The 21,659-nt window shown below is 41.0% G+C and overlaps 1 protein-coding gene across 4 annotated transcripts in view; it reads left to right on the forward strand.

The window, feature by feature from the left end:
- Positions 1-21,659, forward strand: part of SYNPO2 (synaptopodin 2) — a 163,253-nt gene that overhangs the window by 74,385 nt on the left and 67,209 nt on the right. The window contains exon 1 of one of the 4 annotated variants that reach the window (XM_035030342.1): positions 20,187-20,795. The exons of the other annotated variants lie outside the window; for them this stretch is intronic. Coding sequence (XP_034886233.1) covers positions 20,682-20,795 — 114 coding nt within the window. The 5' untranslated portion in view covers positions 20,187-20,681. Of the gene's footprint in view, positions 1-20,186; positions 20,796-21,659 lie in introns of those variants that run through there. 4 annotated transcript variants of the gene reach the window in all.

Raw genomic sequence — 21,659 nt, forward strand, 5'->3', positions numbered from 1 at the left:
CCGCGGAACAGGGAGCCCAATGTGGGGCTCGATCCCAGGACCCTGGGACCAGACCTGAGCCGAAGGCAGATGCTTAACGACTGAGCCGCCCAGGTGCCCTCTACTGCATTTTTCAAGTGAGGTTTCCTAAGACCTTTGAACCCTGAGAAAGAAGCACATCAGAAGTCCTAAGTCTAACTGTTAAATATTATGAAATATGGTGTGGCAAAATAAAAACTTTAAAGTAAGAGGAGAAAGAAGACCTCTGTTCTGATTATAGCTTAGCCTCCTCTAGTTGAGAGAATCTAGTAACTTTTCCATGATCATTAGTTGACCGCAAGGACCCCTTGAAGCTCTTAAATTCTCTGCTAATATAAGCACAGCACTCTGTCTGATAGGTTTCCACAGTTTTAGGGTCTCCTACACCATGTAGGTAAATTTTAGACCAAGGTCACAGTGTAGTATTATCCTCTAAAACATTTTTCTGTTACACTCAAGTGAACTGTGAATCCCTGAAGTGCTAGATAGGTATTTCATTGCACTTTGTGAACGTTCTATATGCCTTCAAAAATACATCTGAGACTAAACATGTATTGTCTTTCAAACCACTTTCATGTATGGTGTTTAAAATGGAAAATGCAATGATAAGGAAATACAGTATTTCTCTCCAGATTGTAACAAAAGGTTTATATGATCAATTAACAGTGCTTTCACTGCCCTCTGCTGCATTAAGGAGAACACTGAATTTGGAGAGCTTAGTCTTACATCTGATTGGGGAAGGCCTACTTTTCCTTTATGGTCGTTGTTATTAATGCTTACTGGCATATTCCACATGTAACACTATCTGACTTGGAAAATCTCAATAATGAAGCAGCCAATGACCCAAAACCAAATAAGCACTCTGTTCTTGTGAGTCAGGATCTTCTGGGGTTTTATTAAGTTCTGGGTGTTCTTTCTACAAGATCACTAATATATATGGAAATAGCTGTTTATTTAGGAGGTGATTATAAAGGTTTTTAATACCTGTTATTTTTTTTTAAGATTTTTATTTTTAAGTAATCTCTACACCCAAATAGGGCTTGAACCCACAACCCTGAGATCAAGCATCACATGCTCCACTGCCTGAGCAAGCCAGGCATCCCAATACCTGTTATTTTTTAAAATATGAAAAATTAATAGAAATGGCAATAAAACACCTTAGATGAGAACCTTGCTTCTTTAAAAAGTGGAATGAAGCTTAATAGAATTGCTTTGTGGGAATGTTCTATTATTTGCATTTAAATATTGGGTGCTTAGCATAAGGAAAAGATTGAGTATTTTCATAGTTTCAATTATATCTTCATCTACTTTTAATTAACAACATTAAGTGCCATGTCAGTCTATTCTCTAGGGCTTCTATTTAATAATAATAGTGAAAATTAATAACATACTCATGAGCCTTCCTGGAGATATGCTTGTTATTTGTATTCATTATTGACCTAGCAAAAGCTTTACCTGTAATCTATTTTACTCCTGAATTATAAATTATCAACAGATTTTATTCACTTAACAACAATGTGTCAAATGTCTGTTATGTATCAGGAACAAACTTATAGATGAATGTAAACTGCATTTCTGACCTAAGATGCTCACAATTTAATGGGTGTAAAATATAAATAAACATGTCTTTTGGAGAAATTTTGGGGGGGGGGAGGGAAAAAAGAATTTTCCAAAGATAGTGCTCCCATTTGTGCCAATCAAGAGCCCCAGTAGTCTGATTGTTCTTGATCGGGATGTATGGCACAGTTACTAGTGACTAATTTGCTTGTAGTACTCCGCAGTGCTCACTAAGAAAAACAGGAATGGGTTTTGCAAATCTCTCTCTCTCTCTGTTTTTTATATATATACCTTTTAATAACTTGATACCTTCCCTGGACAAAATGTCAGTATATACCCTAAACACCCCATTTCCTCTCCAATCACAAATGTGTTTGTAAACAATAGAAAGATAAATATACTTCCAAGGGCAGATAACCTTATTTTATTTTTATAATTCTGAAGGGATAGTAATAGAAAACTGGTTCTGTTATATCCAATTACTGCCAAAACAGAGAGCTATTGATCCAACACTCCAGAACCAAAGTGGGTATTTTTTGGTGGATGATTCTGACATTTAACTGGCTAGGAGTCAATAAACCTCTTTAGCAAGTTAGTTTATTTGGTTACCAAGAGTATGTTTTGAAAACACAAGGAATACATAAAGGGCTTTACTTGAAGTCCTCAAATACCATATAAAGAATGCATGGGAAGTGATTGCTCAAAGTTAAATGCTTTGATAAAGTTTTTCATTTTGTTATGGTTAAGGCAGGCATTTACTTATACTTGCTTCAAAAGTTTTCCAGGATTAAGTCATTGAAGTCATACTGTATGGTGTGCAACTGGGACCTTTGATCATCCTTTCATATATATGAGCCCTAAATGGAAACCTTAAGCTTCTTCTTGAGAACCTTAGCCAAGCCCAACCTGTCTCCAGTGGTCACCTCCATGAGGAAACAGAGTAGTCTTCTATTTGGACAACTTCTTTTAGTCTCCTCCATCCTGTGGTCAATATGGTTCTTCAGCTAGTTGCATCCCAGGAACACAGGGAGCGTAACATCCAACTACTATCCATCAGCACTTACCAAAAATGTGCTTGATGGAAACCTGTCCACACTAAGAAATATTTTAAGAAAAAGTTCCATAAATTGTTTTTCATTCAATAAGCATGTTGTAAAATTTTTAGGGGGCAATAATTAATCATCCTCTTCTTCCTCTTTTAATTTCACAACCAATTAAGAAATAGACCAGAGTTAGACAGATGGAGCTAAAAAAAAAATCAGCTTTATTATTGGTAAACTTGACTTGGAGAGTATGGTTTGACCTGTGACCACATCAGTCTTCCTACAGGTTCCCTTTTTTTCCCAGAAACATTTGCATGTGTAGGGAAAACTACCCATAATTGTAGGTACTTTATAACTCCTTGTCAATACATAAATGAATGAACCGGTCAATCATAAAGGTTACTCCTGCTTTTTTTTCTCAAAGGAATGTCAATATAAATTCCAGAGTACAGGAAATCTTTTCATTTGTTTTGACCCCCATGACCATCTGCCTCTTTGGACCTGCCCAGCTGCTTTCAGAGGTGACAGAAAGCTCGAGTGGCTTTCGGACAGAGCACTTTTGGTACCAGCAAGAGGTCCCCTCAGCACCTTTTCCTCTTTCTCTCCCCCCTTCATCTGAAAATACAACATGTTGTTCTCTGATGTGAAGATATTGTTTGATTTCAGAGATTTGCTCAGTGCCTTAGGCCAGCTGTTGTGGCTCAAGTAGGATTAACTTAAACGCCAGTTGCTGTTTAGCAACTTACTCAAGTCAATCAACAGATATTTATTATGTGCCTTTTATACAGAAAACAAAGAGAAAAGCAGAACAAACCCATGACTCTTAAGAATGGGAAGCCAGGGGCGCCTGGGTGGTTCAGTCAGTTGTGTCTGCCTTGGACTTGGGTCATGATCTCGGGGTCCTGGGATTGAGCGCCGAATCAGGCTCCCTCCTCAGTGGGGAGTCGGCTTCTCCCTCTGCTCCTCCCCCTCGTGCTTTCTCTCTCTCTTCCTCAAATAAATAAATAAAATTAAAAAAAAAAAAAAAAAGAATGGGAAGCCAGATCCTGCTGATGATTATGCTATGCCAACATTTTTAAGACAGCAGAGCCGTGAAATGCCTGCCTCAAAGGTCCCAAATGATCTAGGCTTAGAGCAATACATATCCACCTTCCTTTCAGGTTTTAACTTCAAATTATCAATTTTACTCACAGTAAAGGTGGACTTGACAATGGGACTGGGACCTGAGGCTAAACCAGAACTTGGGAATTAACATTTATTAAGGTTATTTGGCCTCTGGTGACAGGCCAACCTGCTTCACCCATTCATAGACGAGAAAACTGGCAAGGAGAACAGAAGCCTACCTGGGCCTACCTGGGGAAAGTTTAATTGCTTTCTGGATTTTGTTTTTTTTTTAAAGGAGTGAATTTAATTTTTTAATTTTTTTTTAAAGGTTTTTTATTTATTTATTTGTCAGAGAGAGAGCGCGGGTAAGCACAAGCAGGGGGAGCTGCAGGCAGAGGGAGAAGCGGGCTCCCCGCTGAGCAGGGAGCCCGATGCGGGGCTCGATCCCAGGACCCCGGGATCATGACCTGAGCCGAAGGCAGTCGCTCAACCGACTGAGCCACTCGGGCTGGATTTTGAAGCACAACTGAGCCCACTGCCCACAAGCACAGCCAGTATAAGACAGTAAGAGAAAGGATGGGCCATCACAAACTTTTCCATTCAATAACCATAGTATTTGGAAAAATCCTGGTTCAATGGTGTTCAGGCTCTCCACTAATCAAATTAGCTACTCCTCCCATGGGAGAAGCGACAGGAGACATCTAGAAGTATATTGTCCCATCTGTGGGAGGAATGGATTTTCCCCTTCATGGAGAAAGTAAGAAAAGGGAAATAATGGTCTCCCCAACACTGAATTATTCCACAGGGGTAGATCTCCCCAGGCAGTCCTGGTGATCTTCATTGTCCTGAACACCACTGCGGGTTGACATGTAGAACTCTATTTAATCTCTGTAGAAACTCTGATGTAGGAGTTAGCCTAACTTCTTCTCATGGAGACCCTCATCAGAACATAAAAGAAAGAAAGAAGACAGAATACTATTTACCATACATACAAAAGGAAATCCGAGCCTACAAGCAAAATCTGTACCATTATGTTTCCCATTTGGGAAAATAAAATATTTCATATATATTTTTCTTTCCACCTCCCCCTCCTTCCAAAATGCAGGAGCTTATTTGTCTGAAGTAACCCACAAGGAAGCCTAGCGAATCTGTCTCTTACGTGCTGACTCCAGTTTCTTTCTATCATTGCCAACACTCTTCTCCTAGGATTGTCATTGGCTTTAAAGGGGTGTCATAGGTGAAAATGTTTTGCCTGTTACCTAAGAGTTAAAGTTGCACGTCTCTGGGTTTGAATCACGGTTCTGCCCTGTGCTAGCTCTGTGACCTTGGGCAAACTGCTACAGTCTGTCTGAGGCTGAGTTGATTTTTCATCACAGGGTGAGTGCTTACTAATTTTCGGGCCTTTCCTCTGAATGTGGGAAATGAATTAGATATAGAATCAGCAATATATATTTTATAAGCTGGCTGTACCCACCAGCCTCCTGCTTTGTCTCCCCACTCACCGCATTTTTTTTTGCAGGCGGCAAATGCAGTGGAAAAATGTGAACTTTGGAATGAAACAGCCACGGGTTTGCATTACTGTTGTATCATTTATTAGCTGTGTTACTTTGGATAAATCACCAAAAGAGTCTCATTCTCTTACTGTGCTAACAATGTTAATCATAATGAGGAAAGAGACCTATATTCAGAGTCCTATCTTAAAGCAGAGAATCATAGTATACACATCAGATATCAGATTTGTTCCTCCATTTTAGAAAGTGGTTTATATATTATATGAGGTCTTCATTTCTTCACTGACTGATTCACTTGTAAGGCATACCTGTGCACTAAATTTGTACACAAGCACACACACAGCTCCCACGGAAGCCAGCTTCCTTTCAGGAGAGTGCCGATTTCTTTGAGAAAGCCACAGCCCAGTGCCGGTGATAACTGGCATTTTCTGTTATGGTGATGAGTGAGGATGGGTTAATCCCTGAGCCTGTCAGGTTTGGCCAACTACCCCCCAGATTTCCCTTCATCAAATGGAAGTATGCGTCCTGCCAAGTACTTTCCATTTACTTTGTAAGCTTCATGTTTTTCATTGGAAATTCAATCCATGTGTGCTGAGTTATTTACTGAACTCAGAATATTATTGGGCAAATGCCAGTTCATATCCAAAAAGTTCCCTCCCCACAAAAGAACCCACCATAAAGATCCACATTTTTTTCTCTCTTCCTTTAATTTTTTATTTTAATCAGGATCAGAACTAAAAGAAGCCTCATTTGGTTCTGAAGTTACATAAAAGTTATATGGGCTACACCAGTCAGTAGTCTCTGAACATACAAGCTAAAAGAATCATACCAAAATGAGCAATCCGCAGTCCCTCAGAACATCTTGTTAAAAGTGTCCTTTCTGTATTGACTTGTTTTAAGATTCCTTTCTTCACCAAAAAGGAACTTGGTTCTTAATGTTTCCGTTTTACAGGTGAGGACACTAACAGTCAATGACTTGCTTATCATGGTCAGATGATAGGAATTTGGAAAGGAGAATGAAGAATAAGAAATAAGCACAGCTAAGGGTTAAACTCAAGTAATTATTGCATTTGAGCTAAGAAAAGAGGCATGTGGACACCTCTTGTGGGAGAGTACATTTTAGCACCCAAAGGGAATCAGTGCTTGAGGGGCAGGTGCAGCTTTTCTCAGTGGGATGAGATAAGAAGTGTTCACACAGGCATGATACCATGAGTTCTCATGCACTAGAAATATCATGTGTAGGTAGAGAGTGGATTTTTTTTAGAGCCACATTAGACAACAGATTTTCTTATTTATGCATATTCAGTCCATCTGTAACTCCTTTGCCTGTTCTTGGCCACCAGCCTAGAAGAGGCCCAGACCCAGAATATTGTGTAAAACTGTGGGATTTTTGACAAATTAGATTTTAATTCCCTTACGGTTCCCTGATCCACATTTATGACTTCCATTCCCAAATTGATGTGTTTAGCCCGATCTCTCATTTGCTTCTAATCTAATTTCAACAATTCAACTGATTTTAACACAACCCTCTGCTTGAATACCTGCTAGCAATGCTCTCATGTATAATCGGTGTTATTAATGAAACATATTGGAAAGAGAGCTTGGGTTTTATTTTTATTTCCCAATATTTGATCCCGCTTCTGAGATTCCCTTGCCTCTACCAGTAACACCACCATGATTACAAATTTGCAGTCATTCTTGATTTCCACTCCCCTATAAATCCGGTCCCTTCCTGAGTCTATAGTTTTTGCTTCAAATTGTGTCTCTTATCTCTTTCCTGTGGGTTATAACAGATAAACTCTAATCTAGGCTCTCATCACTTCCTGTTTGCACAACTTTAATGGTTTCCTCATTTCTCTGTCTTCAGTCTTCTCTTTAGTCCATCTTGCACACTGACTAATCTCTCTAGGGGGCTTAAGAACCAATAATAATTGCTCATCGCTACTGGGTCATATCCAGTATCTCACCCTGGCATTTAAAACAGCTTTTAATGTGGTTCCACCCCACTGATCCATCTTTACTTTCAATGACCTGTCACACACACCCTCCCACCCTTGTTAGGTCAGCTGTGCACCTCTCCAGAACACACTATGCTTTTCCCCACCCCTGTTCTGCCAAGCTTACATTACGAGTCACACACAGTCCAGTTTCATGGCTGAAGGAGCTGGACAAAGACCTGCACATGGAACAATAAATAATTTGGGAGACAGATTCCCAAATCTAGCTAGTACTAGTACTAGAGAGAAGACAAGTCTAACAAATAGAATAGGGCTTGGGACAAGTATGGGAACAGAAAATTTGGGACGGTCCGGGCAAGCAGTTCCTCTGAGAAAAACCCAGCCTTCAAGAGTGGGAATGGACTAGTATAGGGATGACAGACAGAGTTGAAGGATCCAGGACAGCCATTCTGAGACATCTAGGCATACATACAGACAAACAGCATCTGGAATATCTACTTATGGTAGTAGAGTCCAGTAATTTCTTGGTGAAATCCAGGAGTAGGACTTTCATCCCTGGGAGGACGAGGAGATATGACAAGGCAAGAAAAGACTCCCATCCTAGAAGAGCTGGGATCATCAAAGGCGGGATTAAATCACAAAGGGTTAGACAAGCAGAAATATGGTTACAGGATTTGTTCCCTAGAACAATATAGAAGCTTGTGAAAACTAGGTCACCCAGTCAGCGCCAACCAAGATCAAGTGACCCAGTCCTGTGCCCCAAAAAACACAGCACTGAGAATTTGTGTTCCAGAGGCTGAGAGGGAATCTACCATCATAAACACCTTTGGACTTGAATTATATCCTCTTGCCACTGACTGTATGATCGTGTACAATGTCCTTAATTTTTGTGAGCCTTGAGTTCTTCATATATAATAATGAGGAAAATAATTAATACTTTATAGATTTGGTATGATGATTAAATAAAGTGGCTGCTATGGCACCTGCCATTTCATAATGGGCTTGCTGCTCTTTGCCAGACTCCTGAAATCTCTCCTGCCCGAAAAAGGGATTGACCCTCGAGGCTGAGGTGGTGTTAAGCCTGTGGGTGGGAACCTGCCATTCCACTGATGGTGGAGAAGAGTCCAGAGGCAGGAAATCAGGCATGGCCTGACTCCTCACTGGGATGCCTTCCTTCCTCCCTCTTCTTTCTCCCCTCCTCATTCCCCCATCCTCTTATCTCTACCAATCCTGAACATGACTCATTCTCAACACAACTGCACCTCTTCTGTGAAGCATCAACTCTGTTCTCGAAATTTCTCCATTCTTTTGGCCCCTTTTGGACTGGCATTTTGCTAATTACTTGACCATGTATAATATTAGCAATCCCAGTTTTGACTTCTTTCAAGTAAACCCTGAGGTTCATGGCATTGCCATTTGTAATGTTGCAAAGATATAACTTCCACAGAAGTTCTGCAAAATGAGCCAAGTGAGTGAACCCTGCAAGTTGTCCTCCATCATAGTCCAACATAATTTTGATGATACCAATTTGTTGTTGCCTGAACATTTTGTGGGGAGAATTATATCCTATTTTGGAATTTGAGGATTGGGGATTTTTAAGTTCTCTGGATGAATTCCTTGGTAATGTCAATGGCCTACAATATTATAATTTGTTGATTTTTAGTTGCCTCTTGTACTTTAGCCAGATTTGTTTAACCAAATTTCAAGCCTCTCTAGGATTAAGCCGAGTCTCTTCTCTCACATGGTTCCCCCCAAATTTAGCCCAAAGTTGACTTCATACTGAGCACTCAACCTGCAGTTGGTGATTGATTCAATGAGTGTCTCTTGTTACCATTTTGTTCAGTTTTTGGAATTCTAGATAGTCATTTTCTTCCATTGTCTAGTTACATCTAAAATAAAATTTAACATTTTCACTAGCATAATAGAAAGGGAAGTAAAACACAAAGGAGTTGAGTCTAATACTCAATTTTTTTTTTTTTTGTAAGAAAAGCATGACAATTCATTTGCAGGGAAATTTTGGCTACACATCATTCTTGTCACCAGGAAGCAGGGTAATTTATATTATCTTGTTCTGTTTATGGACTGAGTTCCTTGTCTGTTGCTTAATCTATATCCTATGTTGTCAAGAGAGGAGACTGGAGCCCAGCTATCACTCATCCACACTTATATCATCCTGACTTAAACACTACAGAGGAAAAAACACTCTTCGTGTTTGAGAAATGAAGTTGTACACATTTAATTTTGTATCCTGTTTTTAAATAACTTAAGAGGAGAATTTCCTAGATGAAAATAAATCATATTAATTTTATTAATGATGGCCACTACTAATAATACATATCCCCATGTACAGTGTAGTAGAACCTTTTCCTCTATTTTCTAGAAATTTTGATTTTTCAACTCTTTTTAGTGTATTTTTCTTTGCAATATATAAGACCTTATAATATGTATTTTCACACAGTGAAAAGAGATGTTGTTCTGCCTATTTTCCTCATACTTTTTCCAGACCATTCCTCAGTCATGACCATTTTCTGGCTGGCTTTCCTGGCAGAGTATAACACACATACCCACACTCCTAGAACTGTCTGGTGTTTGCTTGGTAAGTTCTACTTAGTTCCTTCCTTGGCCTGCGTCCTCCAGGGAGCTGTGGGACCATGGTGGTTCATACTCCTTTTTTCTCTTCTCTTCCAGCACATACATGGGAATCATTCCAGAGTCAGATTGGGCTCATTTTATGGGAAAGTGTTTGGATTTAGAGCCATATGTGATTTCACTTAAGATTAAAAAAGACACAATAAATAACAAATGTTGGTGAGGATGTGGAGAAAAAGGAACCCATGTGAGCTGTCAGCAGAATGCAAATTGCTGCAGCCACTGTGGAAAACAGTATGGAGGTTCCTCAAAAAATTAAAAATAGAATTACTATCTGAATCAGTAATTCCTTTTTTTAAATTTAATTTTATTATGTTATGTTAATCACCATACATTACATCATTAGTTTTTGATGTAGTGTTCCATGATTCCTACTGGGTATTTACCAAAGAAAATAAAACACTAATTTGAAAAGATATATGCACCTTTATGTTTATTGCAGCATTATTTACAATAGCCAAGATATGGAAGTAACCTAAGTGGCCATTGATAGATGAATGGATAGAGAAGATGTAGTGTATATATACAATGGAATATTACTCAGCCATAAAAACGATTAAAATCTTGCCATTTGCAACAACATGGATGGACTAAAGGGGATTATGCTAAGTGAAATAAGTCAGTTAGAGAAGGACAAATACCATATGATTTCACTCAAGTGCGAAATTTAGGAAACAAAACAAATAAACAAAAAAAGAAAAAAAAAAACAGACCTTTAAATATAGAGAACAAACTGGTGGTTGCCAGAGGGGAGGTGGGTGAGGGGATGAGTGAAATAGATAAGGGGGATTAAGAATACTTGCCATGGGGCATCTGGCTGGCTCAGTCAGAAGAGCATTTGACTCTTGATCTCGGGGTCATGAGTTTGAGCCCCATGTTGGGTGTAGAGGTTACTGAAAAAGAGTACACTTGTTATGATGAGCACTGAGAAATGTATAGAAGTGTTGAATCATTATATTGTGCACTTGAAACTAATATAACACTGTATGTAAATTATACTTCAATAATTTTTTAAAAGCTGCACTAAAAAAGAAAAAGAACTTCATCAATGAGTGTCACCATCACCATTTCGAGCATCTTTTCCTATCACGTTATAGTGTCGCTGGAAAGCAAAGATGTATAGACCACCTAATCCACTGGTTTTCCAAGTCTGATTTAGCAAACGGATCAAGCGGGCCTGGCTGGGTGAAGGGGGCGGGGAAGAAGGGACCCTGTGCTGGTGATAGCCCGTGAGGCACACCCTCTGCACACACCAGTCCGTAAACCACTAATCTGAACTAAATATCACAGTTTGCAGATGAAGAAACAGCCCAGAAAGGTTAAGTGACTCACTCATGGTCATATGAACGAGTTTGTGACAGAGTAGATCCCAACTTACCAAGTACAGAGTGCTTTCCAGGGCTTTCCCCACAGATAACTGCTAAGTAAAGAGTTCGTTTCTACTCATTGGACTAGTGCAATTCATCTCTGTGCCCAAGAGCAGTGTATGAGAACTCGTGTTTTCCTTGTTACAAATCTTTTACTACTGAAGGAGATTCGCAATTCACTGAAATCCCCAAAGTACCAGAAACTGTGTGACAAATCACAAGGGACAGGACATTATGCACTTTTAGCTGGCCCACCTGTTCCATGATGGGCTTTCTAGCTGAGTAGCCTAAAGCCTTGCAACCGACCTCCTTCATAAGCTCAGCCCAGAGCAGCTCAGCAAACCCTGAGTCTACTGGTCACTTTAATGGGTGGTCTCCTTTCTCCATCAGCAACCTGGGAAGCTAACCACATATTAGAGGGCCTTGATGGTGGCCAATTAGCACAGAGCCCCCCATTAGAGACCATCCACATCAATACCATCCTCTACAGCCTTCCTTGTGATTAATGTAATCACAATAATTACTGACCTCCCTTTTGAGGTCTTGGCCACAAGAGCAAGAGTTTTCCCTGAGTGCATTGTTTCCAAACAACTCTAAGTCCCTAGTTGTGGAAGATGATGTCATGAGTTCTGATGAGGGGGTTGCTCTAGAGCAGCTGAGGATTGGCCCCAAAGACCTAAAGGAGCCAATTCAACTTATATCCCACAGCCACATCCCCATGGCCACATGCATGCAGCCAATTACTCTATCATTAACCAAAACAAGCTTGTGGCTGTTGTTATTGTACTTTTTACTCCTATACCTTTTAGAGGAATATTGAGACCTAAAATCTCTTTTCTTTCATGCCTCTCAGACTTGGCACATAATTATCTTTCTTTCTCCCTTCCTTCCTTCCTTCCTTCCTTCCTTCCTTCCTATCCTACCCTTCCCTACCCTACCCCACCTCATCCCATCCCATCCCATCCCATCCCATCCCATCCCATCCCATCCCATCCCATCCCATCCTTTTTTTTTTCTTTCTTTCTTTGTTAGGAGCTAATGCTTAAATCAAAACTGGTTAGATTAGAATTTCCATCCAGATGGGTGCCTGGGTGGCTCAGAGGGTTAAGCGTCTGCCTTCGGCTCAGGTCATGATCCCAGGGTCCTGGGATCGAGTCCCACATCGGGCTCCCTGCTCAGCAGAGAGCCTGTTTCTCCCTCTCCCTCTGCACCTCCCCCTGCTCATGCTCTCTCTCTCTGTCTCAAATGAATAAATAAATTTAAAAAAAAATCTTGAAAAAAAAAATTTCCATCCAGAAAAAAACTAGTTGATTATTCTCTAATTAGACCACTTGAGGGCAGCATAGCCTTAGGAGCATATTTTTTGACCAACTGATATGTAGCATAAGGAGGAAATATGCACTGTGACTTTCATACACATATTGCTGTAATTCAGGGAATAAACCGTAAATAACGAGAAAACACTCCTTGGAAGTCATTTCAAATTTAAGGATGAAGGAATACATGTCTAATTTTAAATGTACTTACATCGTTTTCTTATATAACATAGTTACTTGAGGCAGGCACAATATAAACCATTCACATGAGAAAGAGATTTAAAACTGAGTGCTCTCCTGTTGGTGGGAATGCAAACTAGTACAGACACTGTGGAAAACTTCCTCAAAAAGTTAAAAATTGAACTACCTTAAGATCCAGCAGTCGCACTACTGGGTATTTACCCAAAGAATACAAAACACTAATTCAAAGGACACATGCACCCCTATGTTTCTAGCAGCAATATCTACAATAGCCAAGATGTGGAAGCAGCCCAAGTGGCCACTGATTGATGAGTGGCTAAAGAAGAAGCGGTATAGATAGATCGATAGTGGAATATTATTCAGCCATTAAAAAAGAATGAAATCTTGCCATTTGCAGCTACATGGATGGAGCTAGAGTGTAATGCTAAGTGAAATAAATTAGAGAAAGACAAATACCATATGGTTTCACTCCTATGTGGAATTTAAGAAACAAACAAGCAAAGGGAAAAAAATAAGAGAGAGGCAAATCAAGAAACAGACTCTTAATTACAGAGAACAAACAGATGGTTACCAGTGGGGAGGTGGGGGGATGGATGAAATAGGTGATGGGGATTAAGGAGGGCACTTGTGATGAGCACCGGGTGTTGTATGGAAGTGTTGAATCACTATACTGTACACCTGAAACTAATATAACACTATGTTAACTAACTGGAATTAAGATAAAAACTTAAAACATTTTTTTAGTTAAAAAATAAAATAAAATACATAAAACCAAGTGCTCTCAGAAAAAAAAAGGGGTCCCAGACAGTAAAAAAAAAAAAAAGACTAAACTAAAATATACCCCACAGGGGTGCCTGGGTGGCTCAGTTGGTTGAGCGTCTCCCGTCAGCTCAGGTCATGATCTCAGGGTCCTGGGACAGAGCTCCTCATAAGGCTCCCTGCTCGGCAGGGAATCTGCTTCTCCCTTTCCCTCTGCCTGCCGCTTCCCCTGCTTGTGCTCTCTCTCTCTGTCTGTCAAATAAATAAATAATCTAAAAAAAAAATAACATATGCCCCACAATTGACCTGGGAACAAAATCCTGGATATGTTTGCAGGTGTTTATGTTCCTCCCGGGGAATCGGTTTTTCACAACTAACGTGTTCCTGTTACTACCTCTTTTAAGCTAAGCAGGAAAGCTGCCTCTCTGCCTTTATTCTATATTTTGAGAGTAAATCCAGGATGAGCAAGAGAAGATAAAAAGAGGAGGTTTAGGGGGAAAGAAAAGTAGAGAGGCATTGCACTCTGTCCTTGGAGAATCACTAGTAGTGATTTGTAGGAAAAGGTCTACATTGGCCCAAATCATAGGAAGCTATACTAGCTCCATTCGTCTCCAACCCTCTCTAATATATTGTCTGTAGATACCTTTTGGTAGTTTTCATATGCTGTTAATTAACAAATTGCACTTGATCAGCCTGAGATATTTATGTTCTCTTTCCACGTATCACTGCATAAGCTACCTAAATAAGAGACAGATGACTGACTCCCAGAAAGCTGTCTGGAAGGCACTCTACATGCTTTCCTCTCCTCTGTATGGGCTGTAGAAAGAATATGATAATTCTTGAATACATTCCCCAGATTATCTGAAGAAGCCAAAGTCTTAACTCAATGCATGTTTTTTGTTTGTTTGTTTGTTTTCAAGGTTGTGATTGTGGCGAGGAATTGGAGGAAAGATCTGGAAGCAACTCATATGAGGAGGTTTTTAGTCCAAGCTCAGTTGGACCTTCAGTGCCTCTTGAAAATCCCTTCTTTCATCTCAAGTCCATATGCTATCAAATTCCTTTCTGTATTTTTTTGCAAATCTCCAAAAACAAACTCTTTCTCCCTTGAGTATGGAGGAGGCCTCAGCTCCTTTGCTGAGATGGCCAAGGTAATTAGGTGTGAACTCCCTGGCTTTCTTCCCTTCACTTCAGTTTTTCTCCTTCAGTCTCTTCCAGGATTTTGTTCCATCAAATATCTCCCTAACTCCACTCTTTTCTCCCACACTTGAGGAAAAGGTTCCTTCTCCACCTTATTCACCTTTCTAGCTCTGATCCTTTCTCCCTCCCTTCGTGGCAGACCACGTCCTCGCCTCCCTTGACACTCTCCCTTGCATTATTCCACGCTGCTCCCACTCTTCACAAACCACCCTTTAAAGCTCATTAGTAATCTGCTCATCACCAGGTGGTCAGTGATTTCTTCTCAGCTCTTCTCTTTACGACATCACACGCCTATCACCATGGTGGCAGCACTGACAAATTCTGTCCCCCGCCCCCCGGGCCCCCGCTTCTCTCTTTGAAATTCTTTCTTCCCTTGGATTCGAAAACACACATACTCGCTCCCTGACCTTTTCTCCTCAGTCTCTGTTGGCCCCACTTCTTCTCCTTCCCCCTTACATGTAGGGATTTTTCAGTACTCATTCCCTCCATCTTCTGTGTCCTCTTTTCCTGAGCTTGTCTACTCCTACAGCTTTAACTACCACTTCCTTGCCCTTGACGCCCCAGTATGCATTTCCCTTCCAAGCTATGTACCTCACCTTCCGATGGAATATTTGTCATGTCCACTTTTATGTCCTGTATCTCACTTTGCTGCACAGCCTCCCTCCCCATCTGTCTGTCCCAAACTCATTCTCCCATTTTACTATCCCTCAAGTCTCAAGACAAATTCCAGTCATCCTCAGCTCCTTCTATGCCATTTGTAAATTGTTTGGACATGGGACATAAGGGCTTAGGAAACGCTTTTGCAGAAATCTCCCTTGTATTCACAGTGACAGTGCTCCACTTCAGGCCTTTGTCACCTGGACTTTTTTTTTTTTTTTAAAGATTTTATTTATTTATTTGACAGAGAGAGAATGAGAGACAGAGAGCATGAGAGGGAGGAGGGTCAGAGGGAGAAGCAGGCTCCCCGCCGAGCAGGGAGCCCGATGCGGGACTCGATCCCGGGACTCCAGGATCATGACCTGAGCCGAAGGCAGTCGCTTAACCAACTGAGCCACCCAGGCGCCCCTCACCTGGACTTTTGAAACCATCACCAAACTAGTGTCTCTGTCATTCATCTCACTCTTCCTTGTTCCAGCCCAGTCAGTATTTGGCCATTAGCTAGTTTCCCAAACAGTCTCTCCAGTACAAAAGAAAGTGGTAATATTAGTTGCTTCTAAAATAAATGGCTGGGGGACAAGGATGGGAGGGAGGGGAAATTTACACTTATATACCTCTTGTTCCTTTAAAATTCTGTGCCCCATGAATATATCAGCTATTGATAATGTTTAGGGGAGCTTGGGTGGTGGCTCAGTTGGTTAGGCCACCGACTCTTTGGTCTCGGCTCAGGTCTTGATCTCAGGGTTGTGAGTTCAAACCCCACGTTGGGCCACGCCAGGCGTGGAGCCTACTTTAAAAAAATAAAACAAAAATAATGTTTAAGTTAAACATTAAGTATTGCCAATTAAGTTTAGAAAAATAAACAAAACATTTTTTTTTTCAGTTCTTCTCAAAATCCTACATGCGTTGACTTCAAAACCAAATCAGACTTCATCCCATCGTTGAAAGCTTCCTTAGGTCTGACCACACCCACCCTTCTAGTCTGCTTTCTCTCTGCTGTCTCCACTGCACAGGCCGGTCACGTGCCATTGCTCTGGATTCCGAGGCTTCCATGCCCTTGCTTAAACCATCCCGTCTGCCTGCGGTGCCCTGCTTCAGACCAGATGCAGTCTTTCCTTCTTTCCAGTTTCACCTCAGATGTCACCAATTCCAAAGTGCTTTCCCAGACCCCAGCATGTAAAACCACTCTTTCTCTTCTGTAGGCTTCCTGGCCTCCGCACTTGATTCTATCAGAGCCAGCCCTATGCACGTGACTGTTCTTATCTTTGTATATTTTGCACCCCTTCGTTCAATGCTCTTCACATGATAGGTTCTCAGTAAATGGTTTCTGAATGTCCCTGGCCCCGGACACCACCAAAATTAAGACTGTTTGGATAGGGGGCCCTCTGTGTCTGTCTCTCCTGGTGTTTGTCATTGCCATCAGGAAATACAAAAGTTGATGATTCCCTCTGCGGTCAGTGCTTTTGCAATTCTGGTCCTAGACCACCTGCTTCGGGAGCACCTGGAGAGCTCACTAAAATGTAAATTGCTGGGCTCCAACTAAGACCTGCTGGTTCCGGAGTCTCTGGGAGTGGGATTTGGCAATCTGTAATTTAAGCAGGCATCTCAGGTGATCTTTATGCACCTTCAGTTTTGAAAGCCTTTGCCTTCGAAGGCTATACCAGGGTTTAGGGGGGAGGTTTGAGCAGAGAGAATCCCTGAGGTTTCTTCAGTGCAATCCTGCTCATGTGCTCAGTGTTTCTCAGCTTCTGCCAGTCCTTCCACCCTGTGGCCCAGCCTGCTCCATGTACCTGGCTGTGTCTCTTGCTTCTGGAACAGGGCTTGCCCTCTGTCTATCCTTTCGGAAGGTTGACAGCTGAGCCGTCAAGCTCTGATTCCTTGCAGAAGCTGGTGCTGGCACCTCCCGACTGAGTGCCTCAGACTTCAACAATAATCTCATCTTTTTTCACTCTTCTCTTTTTTCCTGTAACTGCTGTGGGCAAGTGATTATCTCTGTGTTGTAGGCATGGGGATCCTGAGGCAGGAAAATGTTGAGACTTGCTTAAGCCTCTGACATATTAATAGAGTTAATGTCAAAAGCCCTGTCATCCAACTTGGCACTCCCAGTGGCCATTTTGTCAATCAGTAAGTCAATCAGTTAATCAACAAGTATTTACTGAATGCCAAATAGGCGTCCAGAAGTGTCTTGTTTAACAACTGCTGGCTGGTGCGGAACTTGGTTCAGTGACCTTACATCATCCCTGTGTACCATGCTGTGCACAGTTTGCTGCCGTTGTGGTTGCTGAGCTATATTTCACCTCACTACCACCATTTACTACATAATTCTATAGCCCTTAATGAAATTTAGTGGAACAGGGCTAAGCCAGCCCCTCCAGCATGACCGACTATTTGGCAATCTTAGCTTGACATTGTGCCTCTGACAATGTTCAGTTTTCCTTGGACTTCCATTGAATTAAAAGTAGAAATTCTGCAGATGAGGGCACCTGGGTGACTCAGTCGGTTAAGCTTCTGCCTTCAGCTCAGGTCATGATCCCAGGGTCCTGGGATCGAGCCCCGCATTGGGCTCTCCGCTAAGTGGGAAGCCTGCTTCTCCCTCTCCTTCTGCCTGCCCCTCCCCCTGCTTGTGCTCTCTCTCTGTCAAATAAATAAATAAAATCTTTAAAAAAATTCTGCAGACAAGTATGTGACTCTGTGAAAGAAATCTTTTTCTTTTCCCCTTCCAGTCAATGTACATTCAAAAACCTCTACCCTCAGCATAAATGGCCTTCATTTTCACAATCTGAAATCCTTTTATATGTTATGATGATTATTTACTTCTACCCCATGGCCCCCAACCCTATACCCCTTCCTAAAACCAAAAGGCAAAAAGAATATTTTTGTGCTACAGGCTGCCTTTATTGACACTTACAGGTATTTTCATTAATTTTCTAACAGTCACAGTGGAAACCATAACCACGTGTGCACAAACCCAGTTTGCTCTTTTTGGCCAGCTTACTTTTTTTTTATGAACCAAAGATAGTAAAGTAAGTTCAACTACCTGTCTAAAAACGCCAACTCAAACTGGACTATCTATGCCCAGTGTCCTGTAGGTTAACACACAGTCATCCTGGGTGCTGAAAATCAGAATTCAACTATCACAGACTACTTGGATGGACTTAGTATCTGAACCAAACTCCCATGGATAAGATCTGAAAAAATTTTGGCCTTCTTCCTTTCTTAGATTTCATATATTTTTTTTAAGATTTTATTTATTTATTTGACAGAGAGAGAGCACAAGCAGTGGGAGGGAACACAAGCCGGGGGAGAGGGAGAGGGAGAAGCAGGCTTCCACGTGGAGCAAGGAGCCCGATGCGGGGCTCAATCCCGGGACCCTGGGATCATGCCCTGAGCCGAAGACAGATGCTTAACAACTGAGCCACCCAGGCGCCCCTGATTTCATATGGTTTTAAAAATAGTCCGTAAACTTGACCCTGATTTTCAATTAGCATTGGTAGCCCCAAAGGTATCTATGGGGAGCATCACTGGCCCATCTCAGGTTTGAGAGGTGATAAAAGGCACCTGTGGCCATTTCTACTCTCTATCTAGTCTGTAAGTAGGCTGGATTGAGAATTAATCCAAATCACCTTGGGTGGCAGGGAGTCTGGTCCTTTGCTGAGAGGGATTTGGGCCAGTAATTTTACCTCTACATTGTTCGACATTCTATTTCAGGCTTAATGTTGTAACATGTTCTTCCTTTTTCCATCTCATGTAGCCATTAAATAAATGCCCTGGCTGGATCAGAGGAACCAGGAAACAGAATGTTACTCAGTGAGCTATTGATATTGCCCCCTAAAGCTTCCAACAACTTCCCCTATCAACATCTCTGACAGGGCCAAAAAATTCCAGTGGATTGCTGTTGTCCATTCATGTGTATTGCAAATGTGTTCTATGTCTCACTCAATAAAACTACTGCAGTTTTGCTGAATTATACCAAGACCAAGTCTTCCTTAGATATCTCATTATCCTGTCATTGTTCTAGGTGAATTACAAATAAGTAACATCTATAATGAGTTGATTATAGATATCCAAATGGACATGGGAAAAAGTTGATTTCACAGAACAACTTAATAACGGCAGAACAGACCAAGAACTAAGGCCTAATAATTTTCTTCAAAGGCCATAATAAAATACACCTTCTCTTGTAACATAGAATGCCTCACACAAATAACATCAAAGAGAAATTGAATAATTTTCATTCTTTAGGATTTCACTTTGATTTAAAGATAATGTGGCTTTAGTTATTTTTTATTTTACTTCCTTCACTTATTAAAATACCTAATATGCACCAGAATTGCTGCTTCCAGATTTCGTTTACTTAATACTGATGCACCTAAGAATAGAAAAAATTAGATTGTGGTTTAAATATCCTAGCAGTGCTATTACTGTTCCATTTTTATTTTTAAAATACTCATTTTTATAATGCCTCCATGTTTAGGTGTTTTACATGTGTTTTCTCTATTCTTCACAATGATGTGTTAAGTACATCTTACCATTGTAACTCTACAGAAAAGGAAAATGACTCCAGAAAGTTATGCAATGTGAATTAATGAGCTCGGTGCCTGACATGTAACAATTTCTCAGTCAATATTAGTAAAAAGAATCATTATTTTTCCCAAGGTCACACGGTTACTACATGGGAGAATATGAATTTGAAGTCAAATATAACAGAATGCTTTTGTCACTGTCCACACTGCCTCAATTTTCACACTTGATTTTATGAGCAAAGTTATTTAAATCTTACTTATTTGACCAGCGAGAGCAAATATTGCATAAACTATATTTATCTGTCAATATCTCATTAACATTAATTTATGTGCATGTACATCTGTATGTCTTCTTGTTTTATTTGTTCTGTTTTGGTTTTGTTTTTAGGTCTTTATATTGTACACCATCATACGTTTAAGAAAAGTTTTGGACTTAGAGTGAAGCTTTTTTTTCCCCCCTGGGAATGGGAAGAAGTTATTAATCAAGAGGCATATATGTGTGAAATGAAACAGTCCTGCTCCAAGAAGAGCCGGGAACTTCCCTAAAAGCAGAGGTTCCTAGCACGGCCTTATACAGCAGGTTGAGTGACACCTCATCCTAAAAATAGGACTTGCTTGGACACTACAAGGCGGGACATTTGGATTCTGTTTTATTTCGACCTGACATTTTAGAAAATACATCCAACATTTCCTTTAGAAGAACTCCAGGGATTCTATGAGTTATTCTGAAGAAAGTCTGTAAGAATTTGGACTTTTATTTGTAAATTAATAAGTGGCCATCGCTTTCATTTTGAAAGAAGAAGGGGATTCGATTGATTACAATGAAGAGTCCCAGATCAGACCTCCAGCGTCTTTCCCTGCGAGCACAGACGTTAGAACTCAACAAATCTCACATTCATCTCCGTCCAAGCGCCGTTCGGGCTTCTCTGCAAAAGGTCAACAGCTAAGGAGCCTCAATAGGCAAGAGGCACCCCTCCTCTCTTTCTCTCTTTCTCTCTCTCTCTCCTTTCTCTTCTATTTTTTTTAAATCTTTCTTTCCCAAAGTCTAATCACTTTGATCTTAAATTTCCAAACTTTGACAGAAGGCTCAACTTTGATTAAAACTTCTCTAGAAGAACGCTTAAGTGGTGTTGATGATGAGCAGCCACTCAGGCAGTTAGTTCCCTTCTTTGATTAAAAAAAAGGGGGGGCGGGCGCCTGGGTAGCACAGTCGGTTAAGCAGCTGAACCTTGGTTTCGGCTCAGGTCTGATCTCAGGGTCATGAGATCGAGCCCCACATTGGGATCCGTGCTCAGCACAGAGTCTGCTTCAGATTCTCTCTCCCTCTGCCCCTCCTGCTTGTGCTCTCTCTCTCTCAAATAAATAAATTTAAAAAAAAAGAGGAGGATGGTCACACAAAAAAGCAGTCATTGAATGAGCCAGAACTGGGCTTTGGAAATGCACGTGAAACCCTGGAACCAGTGATCTTACCTGCATAATGTCATGCTTACACGCCAAGTAGTTGATTAGGAAAGGCATCTCAGCCTGGTCTGGGCTGAATCACACCGGCTGTGCTAGCCTGGTGCTCTCACCAGAAGCCTCTGAAAATACTTGAAAACATCAGACTCTGGGTCATGATTATGCCTGTGAGACCTTGTGCCCATTGCTGGGGAGGAGACTGTCAGCTTCTAGGGGAGTGAACAGCATTGCAGAGATTTCTGGAGCGCAACTGAGAGGAGCTCAGGCTTTGGCAAGCTTGAGACTGAGAGCCAGTTCCTCAAACTGTGACTCAAATTGGCATATGATGTAAAACTTGTTTG

The sequence above is a fragment of the Mirounga leonina genome, unplaced genomic scaffold (assembly GCF_011800145.1).
Source record: "Mirounga leonina isolate KUSES-001 unplaced genomic scaffold, KU_Mleo_1.0 Mir_357, whole genome shotgun sequence".
In the NCBI taxonomy this organism is placed as follows: Eukaryota; Metazoa; Chordata; class Mammalia; order Carnivora; family Phocidae; genus Mirounga; species Mirounga leonina.